This window comes from Equus przewalskii, chromosome 28 (genome assembly GCF_037783145.1).
Source record: "Equus przewalskii isolate Varuska chromosome 28, EquPr2, whole genome shotgun sequence".
In the NCBI taxonomy this organism is placed as follows: Eukaryota; Metazoa; Chordata; class Mammalia; order Perissodactyla; family Equidae; genus Equus; species Equus przewalskii.
Window position 1 is genome coordinate 2,004,836 of NC_091858.1, and position 17,411 is coordinate 2,022,246.

General features: G+C 46.4%; 1 protein-coding gene across 5 annotated transcripts in view; it reads right to left on the minus strand.

The window, feature by feature from the left end:
* Positions 1–17,411, minus strand: part of HGSNAT (heparan-alpha-glucosaminide N-acetyltransferase) — a 36,970-nt gene that overhangs the window by 2,612 nt on the left and 16,947 nt on the right. For 3 of the 5 annotated variants that reach the window (XM_008507635.2, XM_070598659.1, XM_070598660.1), the window contains exons 5-17: positions 15,797–15,866; positions 11,491–11,560; positions 10,714–10,823; positions 9,057–9,133; positions 8,304–8,334; positions 7,713–7,873; positions 6,465–6,580; positions 4,644–4,765; positions 4,294–4,420; positions 3,382–3,468; positions 1,602–1,679; positions 914–984; positions 719–831 (exon numbers count right to left, since the gene is read on the minus strand). In XM_008507635.2, coding sequence (XP_008505857.1) covers positions 719–831; positions 914–984; positions 1,602–1,679; positions 3,382–3,468; positions 4,294–4,420; positions 4,644–4,765; positions 6,465–6,580; positions 7,713–7,873; positions 8,304–8,334; positions 9,057–9,133; positions 10,714–10,823; positions 11,491–11,560; positions 15,797–15,866 — 1,233 coding nt within the window. Of the gene's footprint in view, positions 1–718; positions 832–913; positions 985–1,601; positions 1,680–3,381; positions 3,469–4,293; positions 4,421–4,643; positions 4,793–6,464; positions 6,581–7,712; positions 7,874–8,303; positions 8,335–9,056; positions 9,134–10,713; positions 10,824–11,490; positions 11,561–12,334; positions 12,459–15,796; positions 15,867–17,411 lie in introns of those variants that run through there. The other 2 variants (XM_070598658.1, XM_070598662.1) reach the window with 2 other exon arrangements.

Below are 17,411 nucleotides of genomic sequence, written 5' to 3' on the forward strand. Positions count from 1 at the left end.
AACTTGAGGTCCACAGAATGTAGCTATCAGTACAATCAGAGGCTGAGGTCATTGAAATCATCTAGCCATTGAGTCTTCAGGTAAAACCACACCTGAGCCATTCTGTTTATCTCTTGATGGTGTCTCAATATTTCTTATGTATAATCTGTAAGGTAGCACATTTACATTAAGAAAGAAAGTATGGGGGACCGGCCTCGTGGCATAGTGGTTAAAAGTTCAGTGTGCTCTGCTTCGGCGGCCTGGGTTCATGGGTTCAGATCCCAGGTGTGGACTTATACGACTTGTCCGCCATGCTGTGGTGGCGACCCAAGTACAAAATAGAGGAAGACTGGCATAGATGTTAGATCAGGGCAAATCTTCCTCACCAAAAACAAAAGAGAAAGAAAGTTTGGCCCCATTTCTGAAGTGTTAGAAACAGGATGAATGCCCTGGATCATTTCTGATACTCCACAGTTTGGTATTGCCTAAGAAACAAGCAGAGCTCATTTATGATCCCACAGTCTAAACAGATGAAATGGGTGGACTGCTTTGGAACAGGCCAGTGACGTCCTGCGTGGCCTGCCACAGCGTGGCCCCTGCTGCTTTCTCCCTCAGCCCGTGTCTTGGAAACCTGCCCCCAGGCTGAGGCTCAGGGCCCCAGCACTGCACATGCCCAGCTGGTCTCTGGACCAGCCCACCAGGTCACCATCATTCATCACTGGGGTTAGGGGTGACTTGCCTGGGTAAAAGAATGGGGTCCCTGTCCACAGACCCTTCACATCCACAGTGGGGTACAGGACGAGCAGGATGAAGAAGGCAAAGGAGCTCAGGGTGGTGACGTAGGAAATGGACCTGGGAGGAGGTAACAGGGCGTTTCAGGGCTCCTGGAGCACGGCCAATCGTCAGCATTAAAATGACAGTTCTCTATACCTACCAGAGATTTTTGTTTATTGGAATAGAGCCTTCATTTTCGGAAACTTTGGTCAAAGCAACAGAAATAAGCCCCTATAATGGGGGGAGAAGGGTATTAGTTTTTTTACTATCTCAAAGAATAATTGTGTTTCAAAACTGAAAAATGTTGATTATTTAATTGCTTAGGGAGGGCTGAAAATTGTGCCTTATATTTTATTCTTTTAACTGGAAAAACATTTTTAAGATGTATAACTAAAAATATTCTCCAAAAAATCTCTCTCTGGCATTCCTCTGAGTTGAAGGTAAACTACTCGAGGAAGTGGAGCTAATCCTGAGAGGAACCACGAGGCCAGGTCCAGGGAAGCGAAGAGCCCACCTGACAACTCTTGTCACCTGTCAGTCTGGAGGCTGAGGTCTGGAACCTGCTATTGCTTGCCTGGTCCTTCTGGTGCGGCCCCCCCAGAGCCTGCTCATGCCCCCCTGCCTGGCCATTTGATGGCAAACGCTGACTTATTCATAAAGACATTTTCCTAAGAAAATAAACCTGAGAATTTAGGTGTAGAGATTGGTTCCTCTCTGTTATTCAAGGGAAGAATGTCACCTGTTGTGACGTGGTGACAGCTGCTATACCAGAGTTGCTAAACATTTTACTTCTTTTAAATATGTAGTGTGAAGAAAAGGAATTTCAGTGAGAAACGCTGGTTACTTACTAGAAAACAACTCCAGGCAGTGAATCTGAGCAGGATGGCTTTGGTCTGATCCTTGTAATACAAGAGTATTCTTCCTGCCTAGAAAAGAAGTCACAACATGCCCAGGAGAATCGCCTAAAGTATGTTCTTCTTTCACATTCATCCACTGTCCTGATCCCTCCACAGGCTCATCTGCCAGGCACACTGCCGGACATGGGGGACCAAGAGGAACAGAGCAGGCCCCGCTCTCGCCCAGAAGACAGAGGCACATGGGACGCCGTGCAGGGGAGAGAGGTGCTGTCAAGTTGAGGGTGTGCGTGCAAAGCAGGACAAGCATGTGGGCAGAATGGAACAGCATGGCCAGAAGCACATCAAATCCGGAGAAGCAGCACAACACCCTGAGGTGCTGCCAGTGTTCAGAGAGGCCAGGGGCGGGGCAGGGCGACAAGGCGGCAGGCAGAAGCCTTGCAGGTCTCCCCGCGAGACACAGGCTTTCTCCCATAGGGGATGGGGAGCAAGGAAAGCCACTTTTTTTGTCCCAAAAAAGTAACAAGGGACAAGCTCAGACTGGCCTGCTAGATGGCCCAGTCGGGCAGCAGTGGAGAAGGGGGCAGGAACAGGAACGGGGCGGAACTGCAGGCAGGGAAACAGTCTAAAACAGTAAAATCTGAACTTTGCATAAAATCCCCCCAAATTAGGAATTAATTTCTGAAAACATCAAAGCTTCACAATAATTTGTAATAATAGCTCAAACACATGGATGTTTTCTATGTGCCAGTTCTTAGAACTTTACGCGCATTAACTCTTCCAGCCTCTCAGCACCTTTATGCGGCAGGTGCTCCGGACGCAGAGAGGGCTGAAGGGACGTGTGCAGGCTCCCCGCCCGAGTGGCGGCCAGGGCTGCGCCCTCACCCACCGGGCTGCGCCCACAGGCTCCCAAGAGGGCGTGCGGCTCTCACGGAGAATGAGCGCAAGCGCCCGCTCCAAACTGTGAAGTGCTGTAGCGGTGAGGGCCGTGTTTCTAAAGAGACGACCTAATCACCAGAATGCATACGCTTTAGACCTGCACCGTCCAATCCGGGAGCCACTAGCCACGTGTGACTATTCACAATTAAACTGAAAGTGATTAAAATGAAATAAAATGAAAACTTCAGTTCCTCGGTCATACTAGCCACATCTCAAGTACTCAGCAGCCACACGGACGGCACAGACATAGAATATTTTCATTGTCACAGTGAGTTCTATTAGTTTGCACATTTTTTTCCTCTCTCACCTCCCCGCAAATAATAGTTTCAAACACCAATTAGGAGAACTTTAAAAAGAAAAATCTAGACTGTCCAGAATTTTAACAAAATTGCATATGAGACAAACCAAGAATAATCTGTATTGCCTTTGACATAGAATATGCACAGCCTGAAACCACATGAAGTGTACACAAAAGAAATGTGACAAGCGGCCCAGTGACTTCCCATGATCACCAGAACCCAAACACACTGCTCACTCCCCCAAGGGAAGTCTGTTACCCAGAAACGGCTGGGCTGCCACGGCTACGATTAGCCATATACATAATAAGAATTTTTTTGAGAATATACGAATTATACCTAATTATTTGAATGTGCTGAATTTTAGTTACTTCTAGTTGTGACAATCTGTCAAATATAAACAGAACTTATTAGACCTGTAATACACAGAAGAAGATATGCTTCCGCTCATTTATTGTAATGAAATAGTTTTTGAATTAATGATGAGTCAGTCATCACAAACTGTTGGAAAAATGTATCCTAATGAAATGAAGAAATACCTGAACTCCCAAAAATGCCATCACAATGGAGTTGATGGTCCCAAGGATGCCTTCTGGATCGTAGGCCACCTCGGTGTGATAAAGCACCTGAAGACGACAGAGCAAGGGCAGCACGCACTCACCGACGTGAGAATGCACACACACACCCCGAGGCCGAACGCGCAGGGCCACCACTGCAGCCGGCCTTCTGGATTTTCAGGTTCTTTTTGGTCAACCCTAGTGTACCATCAATGCTTCCTATCTTCTTTTAAGGCAAATAACATTTAAAAATACATTTGTGCTCTTTCATTATGAATGAAATTGTTCCTGGTCGCTGAAGGAACTGGGCGCTGTGCAGCGTGCTGGGTGCTGCCCGAACCACCCAGACGCCCCGCCCCACCCCTTCAGGACTGAGGCGCTCATTCTGATTCGCCCTTGACTGAAGAGGTGCCTCTCCAGGAGCCACACCCCTTGCTGGGGACTGTCTACATCCCACCAAGGACATCAAGGGCCTGATCCCTCACCCTGACTCAGAACAGCTCTGAAGGGCCGCCCAGCCCCCATGACATCTGCTGAGGCCTTCGTGTGACTACAACACAGTTCTGCTTCCTCCCTTCCCCAGCAATGTCGACCCCAGAAGGGCTGCCTGATAAAGGTCCTCCACACGAGTCCATCTCAGGTCTGCTGCGGGAAACCCGATCCGAGACGCACAGGGGGGCGCCACCCCACACACCCGATACAACACACTCTCACTGTGAAACCCAAGTAATGCGTACACACTGCCCCATCGTGAACACTAAAGTCACCAGCTTTTCAAATAAAAATTAGCTCCCATCACAGTTTACTAAACGGACACAGCTCAAAGTTGGCCAGCCCGTTCTCGTTTTCCTCCTTCAGGGCTCCTCAGTTCTCCGGATACGCAGGCTCACTCACAGCCGAGGAAGGATGCTGGTAAAGGTGGTCCTCTCCCAGAAGCAGGCGGTCGATGTAGCCGGCAGCTCCTCCAGTACAGTTTGGATACCTCCCCAGATCTCCAATGCCACCAGGGCCCAGATAACCGCTGGGGAGGTGAGAAGACGCACTTAGCTGACAAGACTTCAGAGGGGACGAGGGGATATACGGACCCTACATGCAGCCCAACGACAAGCCACCAGCACACCCAGCCTGGGGGCCCTAGCGCTGCAAACTCCTCTCCCAATATAAAGCATGTCTCCAAGGAGAAGAAAGGGAAAGAGAATTCTTCTGACGTGGCAGAAAATGACATGCAAGAAGGGTTCACTTACGTAGGGCATCCAGGAACAGGTAAGAAGAAGGTCAAGCCCAGCCAAATGCTTTCCAGCAGCAGGATGAAGAGCCACTGGGGCCAGCTGGACAGGATGTCTCGAAGAGAAGAGCAGCGCCTCTCCTGAGCGAGGGGCACAAACAGATACGACTAAATGCACGTAGAACAGGAACCACCAGCAGCTACGTACTTGGGCAGTTCCCAAGATGGTTCTCTTGCCTTCATGGTACCACTCCAACAATGGCGCACAGCTATTTCACGTGCATTCTGCTGTTTGGAACCTCCCTCTCTACGAAACATCCCAGTAAAACAGTAGTTAAAAAGAAATCAGTGGACAATTCCACTCCTTTACCCAAGACGTTCACACAAAAACTTGTACACAAATATACGTGGAATCATTATAATAGCCAAAAAGTGGAAACAAGTGAAATGTCCATCAGCTGACAAATGGATACAAAATGTGGTACATTCAGAAAGTGGACTGTTATTCAGCAGTGAAAAGGAATCTAGCACTGACACACAACGTGCAGAAACCTCCAGTACGCTGAGTGAAAGGAGCCAGACACACAAAGCCGCACGTTGTATAACCCCATTCATGTGAAATGTCCCAAACAGGCAAATCTACAGAGACAGAGGTAGATCAGGGGTCGCCTAGGACTGGGGGAATGGAGAGCGGCTGGAGGTGAACACTGGGTTTCTTTCTGGAGGGATGAAGTGTTCTAGAGTTGGAGGGTGGTGATGACCGCACAACTCTGTGAAGACACTATGGCTGAACTGGACACATGAAATGTGCGAGCTTTATGGTATGGGAATTATACCTCGATAAAGCTGCTAGAAAAAAGAAATTAAAAATAAATTTTAAAAAAGGAAAATGAAATGTAAACTTTTGGAGCTGTTCTGGTTGGAGGAAGAAGGATGCAGCCCAACCCCTCGCTCATCGTGGTGGATGAGCCTGCAGAGTCCCTCAGGCCCCACCCGCAGCTAACCAAGCTCGTGTTCACTCGCACACGTCCAGTCTCACTCCTCCTTAAGGAAATAAAGGGCAGAGGGCACGCACACACTGACAGGGAGGGCAGAGGACGTAAAGGAATAACGATTAAACCATCCCAAGAGCATATGACCAAGCCCTCGTTACAGGAAGAACCAAGAGACGTTGGGATTCAATGATGAATTGCTAGTTATACATGTGAAAAAAGCTGGAGAACAAACACAGAATTATTAATTGATTGTTAAGTAGAACCCCAAATGAAGAGTTGAAACGTTTCTGCCTGAATTTTTACTTCTGCTGGGGAAAAAAAATATAGCTGTCACCTGAGTAAACGCAACTCAGTAGTTTACAGTAAGACAGAAAGTAACCACAAAGGCGGTGAGGCTCGCACGCTTCTTACAGAGAGCTGGCAAACAGCCCAGGACAAGCCCGCCATTCTCCCACACCCGCCTTGGCGCTTCTTCTCCAAGTTGAACCTTTGTAGCATTTGTGTAGATAAGTGAAATGTTCTATGAGTTTTCCGTGTACCTTGTACCACAAAGAAACTGAAAAATTAGCAGTAATGCCCCAAGAGACTGATGATGGTGACATTATTTAATGCCATCAAAATGCATTTGATTACTGGACGCTTAAACATTTGTTGAGAGTAAATCTCATTTTATGTCTACAAATCCTACATAAAAATAACTAATTTATGGAAAAAAAGCAAGCATTTGATTAACAGAGTTAAAGAGTCTACTGAAGTATAGTACTGCACTCAGAACTAAAGAAAGTTCTAAAAACTACAGTGATCCCCACCCCACCCCCGCCTTTTTTTAAAACACGGTTTCTCACCGAGGCACCACTTCCAGGCACAGGTTTAGCGAAGAGGAGTTCTAACACGGCGACCACAAAGTACGTCACCCCCAACCGCTGGAGCACGCCAGGGATTCGCAACTTGTCCCAAGACACTGCAGAAGGTACAGGTGGGCAGAGTGTTAGCCAGCATTTCTCATCTCACCCAAGACAACATAACACCAGTCGTCTCTAGGTGGGGGACACACCTCTGTTAACCTAAGTCAGTGTCTTTTAGGCTCTTAGGGATGGAGATACACATGGTCAGGAGACATGGCTCAAACCCACAGCAGGAAGCTGGCAGCAGGGAGACTGGGATAAGAACAAGTGTCCTCCTCGGGGGTGGGGATAAAGCAAGGACGACCCTTGGCCCTGAAGTTCATCTCCGGCCCTTTCCCATTAGGACAACACATCCGACTCTCACCTCCACCAGGAAACTGCAGAAGCAGCCCAGGCCGCCACCGGCCCTCCCTGCCCTTCAGACTGCATGGCCGTCCCACTGACAAGCTGTAACCCCGTAACGACCCTATAATGAACCCTACTGGGAACAGCGGCCCACTTTGGATGCTACATCAAATCAACTCTTATGTGACACCTTCCCTTATGACCCCAACTGGCAGTGACCGCTACCTCCTCCTAAGGCCTAAAGTCTCAGGGCTTCATGCCTGGGGCTCATCTGACTGCTGCCTAGACATTTGTGTCCTCTTTTGCTAATGACACTCTGAGCCCCTAAAGGACACTCCCTGATGCTGCCGTCGGTCCCACACACAGAGCAGACAGCCTTCCCTCGGCTTTCCTGTCTTACTCACACTGCTAAACGACGACCACAACGTCATTCCTCCCCAGGAAGCCCGCTGGCATACAGATGATGACAAAGGTGGATTCCTGAGTCACCACACAGTAGCCTTATCATGAAACCCAAGCAGTAGGAGGGAAGGTCTGAGACCCAGGCGACCTACCCTGCCCTTCACTACCCTTCGATCACCTGGAGAAAGCACTTCACTCTCTCCTGGCCTCAGACTCCTCCTTTGCACAGCAGAAGGGTCTTGTGGTCTGGGAGGCTCCTCCCAGGCCCCAAATTCCAAGATCATCTTAATAATGCCCCCAATTATACCTCACTGTACACACTTTTCTAATAACTGTTCTTTTTGCAGGTACCTGAGATGGAGGAATTACATTTCTTTCAAATTATAACATGTAGTTTCCATACTTCAACCTGAATAAAGACCAACAGAGGGGAAAACTTACACGGACCAAGGCAATAATTGGGGTTCACGACAACGATTCCTAGAGAGATTAACAGGAAACTCCTCCACGCAATTTTCCCAAGCAATCTGAATTTTGAACATCCCCGCTGCAGTGTGGAGGTCATTGAAAGAAAAATTGAAGATCCCATAATAAACACAAACCTAGAAAAAAACAGCTATGAATATAAGGCAACCATTTCTCTATATCACTAATATTTTATAATCTACTATCCTGCATTTCTTTTAGGAAATATGATTTTTACACTTATTTTCAGGATTAGTGGACTTTATATATTCAGAATTTATGATCTCCTACAAGATTCCAGGATCTTGTCCATTACGTCTGCACTCACAAAAGGTCCCTGTGAAATCACTCATCTTCTACGTCTGCATGTCTTAAATCAGGACGAAGCCAAGTAGGAGAACTATTCGGTAACAACTTTCGGAGGGACCTCATCACAGCAGAGACCCGTGAGCAACACAGACCCATAGCCCAGAATCAAGGACGGTCCCAGAGAGGCCCTAGCACGAGCTGGAGAGCAAGAAACTGGAGGCGACCTACGGACAGGCCAGTGGCAGACTGCCAACTCACCACGGGAACACAAGGTCAGCCACCGTCAGTCCTGCAGAGTAACACAAGCACAGAGTTAAGGAAAAGGACTCTGGAATGTAAATACTTGCTAAATCCAGAACGGGTTCCATTATATACTGAAGGGACAGTAAACCCGCATAGAAGGCTCACAGGAGAGCACTGTGAGGAGCACGCAGACCTCCTGGGCACTCTGCCACCAGTCACTGGGCCGGGGCATTTCCTAAGAACATGACTGGGCACGGGGGAACCGCACTAGAAGCTTGTGGACAAGTCTGCTATCTTTAAGCAGCACTGTCCCAAATCCATTCTTAAGCCAACTTTTGAGCCAAATTCACAGCCATTACCCAGTACCGCTCAGACCAACCCCAGTTCAATGGCACCCCACAGGGGACCATGAGTCTTAGAAGGCAGAACTCCCACACGGCTATAACAAAAGGCATATGGAGATTGCGACAGGGATCATTTACAACTAAATTCCCGACACCTTCTGCAGTGTCCCACGGTCCTTCGGCAGAGACCTCTGGAGCCAACGTGTCCTCACAGTGCAGCATCACAGAGCCCCAGCACACAAAGGGAGAACTAAACTAAAGGGCTAACAGAGTCTGAAGGTCATTCGCTGGGGGCAGCAGCTCAGCAGCTCAGAGGAGGTGGGTGAGCCTCATCTCTGGAGTTCCTGGGGGCATGCTGAGTGATGTCCTGCCCGCAGCTCTGAGGGGTCCTACATGAGCAATGCCACCTTAGGAAAAGTCTCACCATTCCAACTCGAGTGTTTGAAGTACCAGTATTTTCCTCCTCCGTAATTAACGAAGACCATGATGATGAGAGCTATCCTGTAAAGCAACAAAGGGCAGGCTTTCAGGGCTGGCACCTGTGACAGCGAACGGCCCGACTGCAAGAGACTCGCTTGCACTCAAGGTGCAGTCACGACACAAGATGACGCTTAAAGAGCAGGAAGCCACTGCTTCTCATCACCACAGCCAGGGCCCTACCCCGGAGCCCTGCTGCCAACGTTTCCCACATGACGTCTTAACAAGAGTGTAGACTGACACTAAACTGCATAACCTGAAAACAAGCAAAACATTTCCGACCACTCAATTTTGTGCTAATTATTCAGATGTCTCAGCTAAAGAACTGTCGCAGAAGCGTGCAGGCAGAGTCAGAGCTGAGGGCTCGGATCTCAGGCCCTTCCCTCTTAGGAGCCCTCAGACCTTGGGCAGGACCCTCCTCAATATCTCAGAGCGCTTCTCTGTAAAAGAGGGAGCGCTCCTCACCTCGGACCGTAGGGATATTAGGAGACAGTGCTCGGCTCACGCTGGGTACTTAACAAATGCTAGTTCCTGCCCACCTGTGAACATCTCATCGCCAAAGGCGGCAACGAGAATCGGAAAGAAAGAGGAACACAATAAAACAGATTCCCAATGTGCTACTGTTTGACGCTAATTCTGCCGAATGCAGGAGTGAAGACTTTAGTAGGTTGAGGGGGTAATTTGTGGGAACTCTGGAGCCCAACTGCCTGGAATCGAATCCTGGCTGTCCAGCTGTGTCCCTGCGTGACCTTGGGCAAGTTACTTAACTCTGTGACTCACTTTCTTCATCTATAAAACCGGCACAGTAAAAGTAGATACCTCAAGGGATGTCTAGGAGATTAAATAAACGAAGGCCAGTCAGAACAGTGCCTGGCACACAGTGAGAACTCAAAAATGGTTAGCAATTGTTCTGATGATTTCTATCATCATTGTTATTATTCCCTGGCTTCAAATACACACACCAGGCACACTCAGAGCTCTGGTGCGGCTGGGACAGGATTATAAGGTTATCACAGGGTTTAAAAGGCCTCAGTGGGTAGAAATGGCAGACCTGACACCTAGATATTTATTTTCAGCTATATAGTTTTATACTTTATTTTCAGAGTTTGGTCTTGGCCTTCATTCTTCTGCCACAACTATAAAATAATAACAGCTTACTGTATGACTCTGGGTTTGCTATCAAAAGGGCCTGACATTGCTTTTGTCACAAGCTGTGTTGCGGGACTGGTGAAGTACAAAGACGGCTGTTTCGTTTCTGGACTGCTGCAGCTTCTCATCTGTGCAAGCTGCTCACTGGCCATGGGGACGCAGATGGACGGGGGAGCCACACGTACAGCCCAACTGTGAATGACCTTAACTCAGCAGGAGCTACAACCAGTGGCGGCCGGTTCGGGCCTTGTCCCACTACTCGTCTCTAGCAACATATGTACTGGCTATCGTGACGGCGTTCAAGTAAGGACAGCCTGCTGATTTGTTTTTACAGCAAGACATCCTCTCTAGCCTAGGAAGTAAAAAATATATGTAAAATGCCTTCAGTTAAAAGTGTGTTTATGTGTAATCCTAGGCTCCCTGTGCCCACCGTGCTACGACGGAGCCCCACATACCCCCTGAATGTGTCCACACAGCGCAGGCGCTGCGGCGCCGCGGCCGGGCCCCATGCTTCTAGCTGGCTGTCACCGCCAAGTGCGTCTGCCCGGCTCGGAGATCCCAGCTCCTTCAGAAAAAAGAGGAGGAAGACATGACAATCCATAATGCTGATGAGTAAGTCTCATTTCTCTATTTTTTAGGGAAGAAATTAAGAGTGGAAAGCTAAAGATCGTTGTTCTGAACAATACTTGCTCTTGTAAAGATCCCACCTAGAGGTTTGGTGTTTCACTTTATTTTATTTCTGTGACTCCTCTGAGCTTGCAGTGGCTAAGTTGATAAATGACCACAAAGAAGTGGTCCACAAGTGTGTCTGGTACACGTGTACAAGCAACCATGTCCATAATGAATTTATTAACACAAATACCATGCTCCAATTGTTCCAGTAGGCCATAGTGTTTCTAGATCTAATATCGATGTCTCTTCCGCTTTGGTTTGAATCTTGACGCTCTCTACTTAACTGGATCAGTTCAACAGAGCTGCCTGCAGAGTGACGGATGTCTCCACATCGTGATCACAACACAGCCCAGAGCCCCAGCCCCACTGGAGAGAGGGGTGTGCCCTTCACAGGAGCGGCAAGGAGGCCGCTCTCTATTAAGAAGACAGGACACACGGCCTGGCCTCCCACAATATAAATAAGATTAATTAAACCAGATAGAAAGGTTATTAAATAGAGAATTACAAATTCCAAATCTAGAAAACCACCCAGGATACACAGGACGCATTCTAATACTCACAGAATTGATGAGGCGATCAGTTTCCCGGGAATTTATTGCTTTAGAAATCCAATTATTAAAGTCATCCAAACTGTAAATTTAAAAAAGCCTCAGTTAATTTATTTTCTTAGGGAGAATTTTCAAAATGATTGGATATCAAATTGAAAGAAAATTAAAGTTCATATTCTACACAAGTCAAAGAAGTAAATGTTTTAAAGTTTTTTAACAAAACGAAAGTAGAAATCAAAGTTCATAGCAGCAGTGCTTGTAACTGCTGGACCTTTCCAGCAGTGTCCTCATCAGTGACAGAGGGACAGCGACAGCGCCTGCGCTCACGAGTTGTCGTGTGAGTGAAATGAGATCATTACTCCCTGTGGCTGGAATTCTTATCAGTAATACTATTAAAATCAGAATAGCAAAAACTGCAAATGACCAAACGCATTCAATACAGGAACGACTAGACACAGTCTGTGACAGCTGTGTGACAGATGAGACGCGGGACACCGCAAGAATGAGGCTCTGTCCACACAGAAATGCAAAGGCTAACTACTAACTACAAGCAATAACCCAACATGCAGACTTCATCACAGCGAAACGAAAACGTGAATGTGCACACTGAGAAAGTCTGAAAGGGACTTTGGAGTGATTCAGATCGTTCATTATTGGGTTCTGTTTCCTAGGTGGGTGCTTTGGGTCAAAAAGATATCCAGATGATATGGAATTGATTTACATGGTTAACAAAAGATACACATATTTACTGGTTTTTCTTTAAAATGAGATTTCTACTTGGGAAAAATCTTTCAAAAGACGTATCTTAGCTCTTTCATACAACGTTTATATTCTGATTTGGGTCATTTCTCCTTACCTCTTTTGCATTTTTAAATGGAAATGAATCCTGATTTCCAATACACTACAGATTGCTGAGTGATTCGATGTGGTAGTGTTGTTTGTTATTCACAATTCTGCAATTTCCCTAGATGGCTTCCCTTTTATTCAGTGTGTTTGTCGTGCCCCTAAGAAAAAGAACTGTGCTAAGGCTGCATGCCCACAGACCATTACTGAAGTCCACAGAGAAGCCTTTCTCAACCCAAGACATGATTTGGCAAACTGGTGTTCTTGCACTCACAACTCACAGGCCAGTTTGTCATTTTCAAATAATAATTAATACTTAGTATTTTTTATTTGGTATATGAGAACAATTAAATGAGTACTTTTAGTAAGTACAATGTTTGATTAGAAAATCAGGAGAATGCGTGTCTTAGTTTGGTTGTAAATCGTCAACGGCTTTCTAGTGGAGATCATATATGACATTTCTAACTTAATATAAGCTCTTTTAGGTACCGTGCTTCCAGCTTTTGTGTGTGTGTGTGTGAGGAAGATTGGCCCTGAGCTAACATCTGTTGCCAATCTTCCTCTTTTTGCTTGAGGAAGATTGTCGCTGAGCTGACATCTGTGCCAATCTTCCTCTATTTTATTTTAAGCCAACACAACAAGGCTTGACAAGCAGTGCTAGGTTTGTGCCTGGACCACACCTGCGAACCCTGGGCCACCAAAGCAGGGTGCGCGAACTTAACCACTGTGCCGCCAGGCCGGCCCCAGCTTTCTCGGTCCTGAAAAGTGTGACCAACCTCATGCTCATCTATGGAAGATTTGGGGAAGTTGGAGATAAACTGTCTACTTTTTTTAAAAAGTACATTTTAGCCTGGTAAAACATATGTTTTGTATAAAATTTGTACATTTAAATTATCTGATGCACAGGACTTTTTCCTTTTCTTTCCTTTTATTTTGGTCATGGAAAGTTTCAAGTGTATGCAAAAGTAGACAAATTAGTATAATGGACCACCATGGACCCATCGCCAAGCTTCAACAAGTATCTACACATCTTACCTCATCTATACTGCCCCCCACTGCCCCTTTCTCCTGATTATTTTTTTTTTTTAAGATTTTATTTTTTTCCTTTTTCTCCCCAAAGCCCCCCGGTACATAGTTGTATATTCTTTGTTGTGGGTCCTTCTAGTTGTGGCATGTGGGACGCTGCCTCAGCGTGGTTTGATGAGCAGTGCCATGTCCGTGGCCAGGATTCAAACCAACGAAACACTGGGCCGCCTGCAGCGGAGCGCACGAACTTAACCACTCGGCCACGGGGCCAGCCCCGGACTGATTATTTTAAAGAAAATCACAGGCATCATATCATTTCACCCATAAATACTTCAGTATGTATCGCTAAAAGATAAGGGCTCTTTTCATTTTTAAATGTCACTGCAATACCATGATCACATTTTAAAATGTTATCAGTAATTCCTTAATATCATCAAATAGCCAGTTCAATTTCCCTGTGATAAGATTTTTTACAGTTTAATTGTTCAAATCAGTATCCACACATGATTCATATATCCAATGCTTATAGTTTTAATTCTTCTCTTCTTCTCCCCACAATTCAACTCCCATTTCTAGTTCACTCAGCACTAATGACATCAGCATCACAGGAAAACATTAAGGCAGAGCCTTCTAAGGAAGGGTGAAAAGAAGACGTTAAGATATTCAAAATTAAAAAGAAAAAAAGCACTTAATTTTCCTGTAGATGTTGTTCCCCAAGTGAAAAGGGAGAGGTGCTTTTTTCTTACTGCTTTTTCAGATCCTGTTCTGGTTCAGACAAACCTGAACTTTCACAGGCATACTGGCAAGGGACAGAACAACGTACAAAGGACTCTTGCTTTGCCAACAACTGCATTTTGCCTGTAGGCTGCAAGGCAGAATCACATGCAAAAAGGAGTTTCAGGGGCCAGCCTGGTGGCATAGTGGTTAAGTTTACGTGCTCTGCTTGGGCAGCCTGGGGCTCACAGGTTTGGATCCTGGGCACAGACCTATACACCACTCAGCAAGCCACGCTGTGGCAGCATCCCACATACAAAATAGAGGAAGACTGGCAACAGATGTTAGCTCAGGGCCAATCTTCCTCACCAAAAAAAAAAGAGTTTTAATTCCACAGCAAGGATGGAATTCTTCTCTTAGCAAGAACTTAATATCAGCTATCAGTTACTTTAAAACATGATGTGACAGACCCATTCATATTAAAAGCACCAAATGAAAACACTCTAAAGAACTGGAACATCATTTGCATCTTATCAAAAGATTGACAAGATAATACCTTAATTCAAAGAAACGAAACTCCTCCAGTAGGATTATGCTCCTCAAAAGGATCATGCCCCTAAAAAGCAGTTAGGTTAAACATCTGCTTCTGAGCTGCAAGGGGTTCTTTGACCCTCACACAGCCAGGTCTCTCCCACAGGAAATTACACTGTTTCTAGGACACACGAGGTAGAGGGTCAGAGTGCACAAACGCCCCAAAGTCGCAGGGTTCCCCTAAGCCAGCAGACTTAAAGGTACGTTCTTCCTTGCAATTTGGATACTGCTCACCAATAAAATCTACAGTCTTTCCTGAGACCCTAACAGGCTGAGCATGTGAAAATTCAGTCAGTCTCATTCCCTTTAAAACATGAAAGAATTTCCCTTTAAAAGGTCGTTTACCAGGTCTGCACTTGTTTCACTTTCTTCTTTTCCAGGTTCCTAATTCACTCTCACCAGAATCGCTCTTACCCAGCTGGACGAGAAGGAATTCCCTCTCCTAGCTGCTAACCCTGCCCGCACCTCCTCCTCGGTCCTCGCCATTGCCGCCAGGTCCCCCGGCTGGGAGGGGCTGGCCTCGAGGGGAGGCCTTGGGGCTCAGAGCCGGAGAGGAGCAAGAGAGCACAGTGTGGCAGCACCTCCCAAAATTGTCACCCACTGCTCCCAGTCTCTACGCAGCAGGATGTGAGACCCTCTCAGGAAATAATCATTTCTCAAGCATTTCCTTCTACTTTTTCAGCCATGTGGGAGGACTGAAGGCAAAGATCCTTTAGAATGAGGTGATCATTTCCCTGAAGTCAAGGACCATCTCTTATGCTACGCTTCATCCCCACTGCCTAGGACTGGACGGGGCATGGTGGACACAAGAAGCATTCATTTAATCAAAGAAGAATGGGCATTTGAAGGGTCAAATTACCTTTCTGAACATATTTTTTATTTTTTATTTTATTTTTTTCCTTTTTCTCCCAAAGCCCCCCGGTACACAGTTGTGTATTTTTTTAGTTGTGAGTCCTTCTAGTTGTGGCATGTGGGATGCCGCCTCAGCGTGGCCTGATGAGTGGTGCCAGGATTCGAACTGGTGAAACGCTGGGCCACCGAAGCAGAGCGCATGAACTCAAACACTCGGCCACGGGCCGGCCCCTGAACATATAATTTCTAATTCTACTTTCCCCAACTGTGTCCTCCCTGAACATCTGCTCACCTCAACAAGAACCGCAGAAAGCACACGGCAATAACGAGCGCCAGACCAATAAGGAACGCGACAGTCACAGCTACAAAAACAGAAGGAACCCGTCATCACCAAAAATGTCATCACTCAGCATCAAAGTTGTCACATCATCACATTACTCTCAATGAAACATGCAAACAAATAAAAATGGAAACCAACGAGGGAAAAGCCTACATTCTTATGCTAAATTTCCTATGAATAATTTCGGACACTTCATGAGGGGAGTGCTAATTTTCATTACGAAAATATCAAACATACCTGAAAGTACAGAGAATTGTATAATAAACCCACACATACTCATCACCCAGATTCTAGAATTATCAAGATATTGTCACTCCTGCTTCATTTATTACCATTCTCCCCTCTGTTTTTTTGCCTAAAGTATTTTTAAGTAAATCCCAGACATCTCGTGATTTCATCCCTACATCTTCAGATGTATCTCTAAGCACGGGCGTCGTAAAAGGTGTATCAGCATCGCGCAGCTCCCGGCGTGCCCACGGAGAAGGGCACCGCATCACTTCTGCGGTGGTCTCCCTAAAGGGCATGACCCTGACCTAGTCACAAGGACACAGCACGCAAATCCAAATAACAAAATAACTGGCTGTCCTCTTCGAAAGTGTCAAGCTCGTGAGCGACAAAGGCTGAGGAACAGCTCCAAAGTAGAGGAGAGCAGGGAGACCTGACAACTAAAGGCAACGTGGGTCCCTGGACTGGATCCTGGACCAGTAAAGGGACATTAGAAGAGACAATCAGAGAAATTTGCAAAGTGTGTAATCAGCTATTAGTACTGTCTCAATGTGAGGTTCCTGGTTTCGGTAGCTGTGTATGGGATAACTGTACCATGATTAGACAGTTTAGGGCCTGAGGGGAAGCTGGGCGACGGGTGTATAGGAAATCTTTTTTGCAACGTTTCTATAAATCTAAAACTATTTCAAAATTATATGTTTCTTAAAAATGGACCTTTTGTTACGTAACTACAATGTCGTACCAAATTAAGAATAATTCCCTAGCTAACAGAGTCCGCACTCAAATTTTTCTAGTTGTCTCAACAATGTTGTTTGTAGTCAGTGTGCTCAAGTCAGGATCAAACAAGGTCCACATCCTGCATTTGCTCGCTGTGTCCCTCAGTCTCATTGACTTGTAAGCAGCCAGCGATGTGTTTAAACACCAGGTCAGTTGTCCTCTAGTAGGACGTCCCAGGTTCTAGATCTGTCTGTATGCTTCCTCCTGGTGTTGCTGACTTGTTCCTCTAGCCTCCAAATGCTCTGTAGAGGGGAAATTGGCGGTCTAGCCTTGACTGAAAAGTTCAACTTTTCCTGTCAAGAATGCTTCACGGGCGGTGCTGCCTTTCCCACTGCGCCACATCAGGAGATCTCCGGGGACGGAGCACGTGCCCGGTGCAGGTGTTCGGCCAGTGAAAGCCTGCCCCCTCCCGTGCACACTTCCCCTTTCATCCAATGGTTTCATCTACTCACGATTTTTACCCAAGTCAATCATTTCATTAGGGGTTGCAAATATTCTGCCGTGCTGCCACATTTATTAGCCAGAATTCTTCTCTAAAGAATTTACCCTCATCATCTAGGACTAT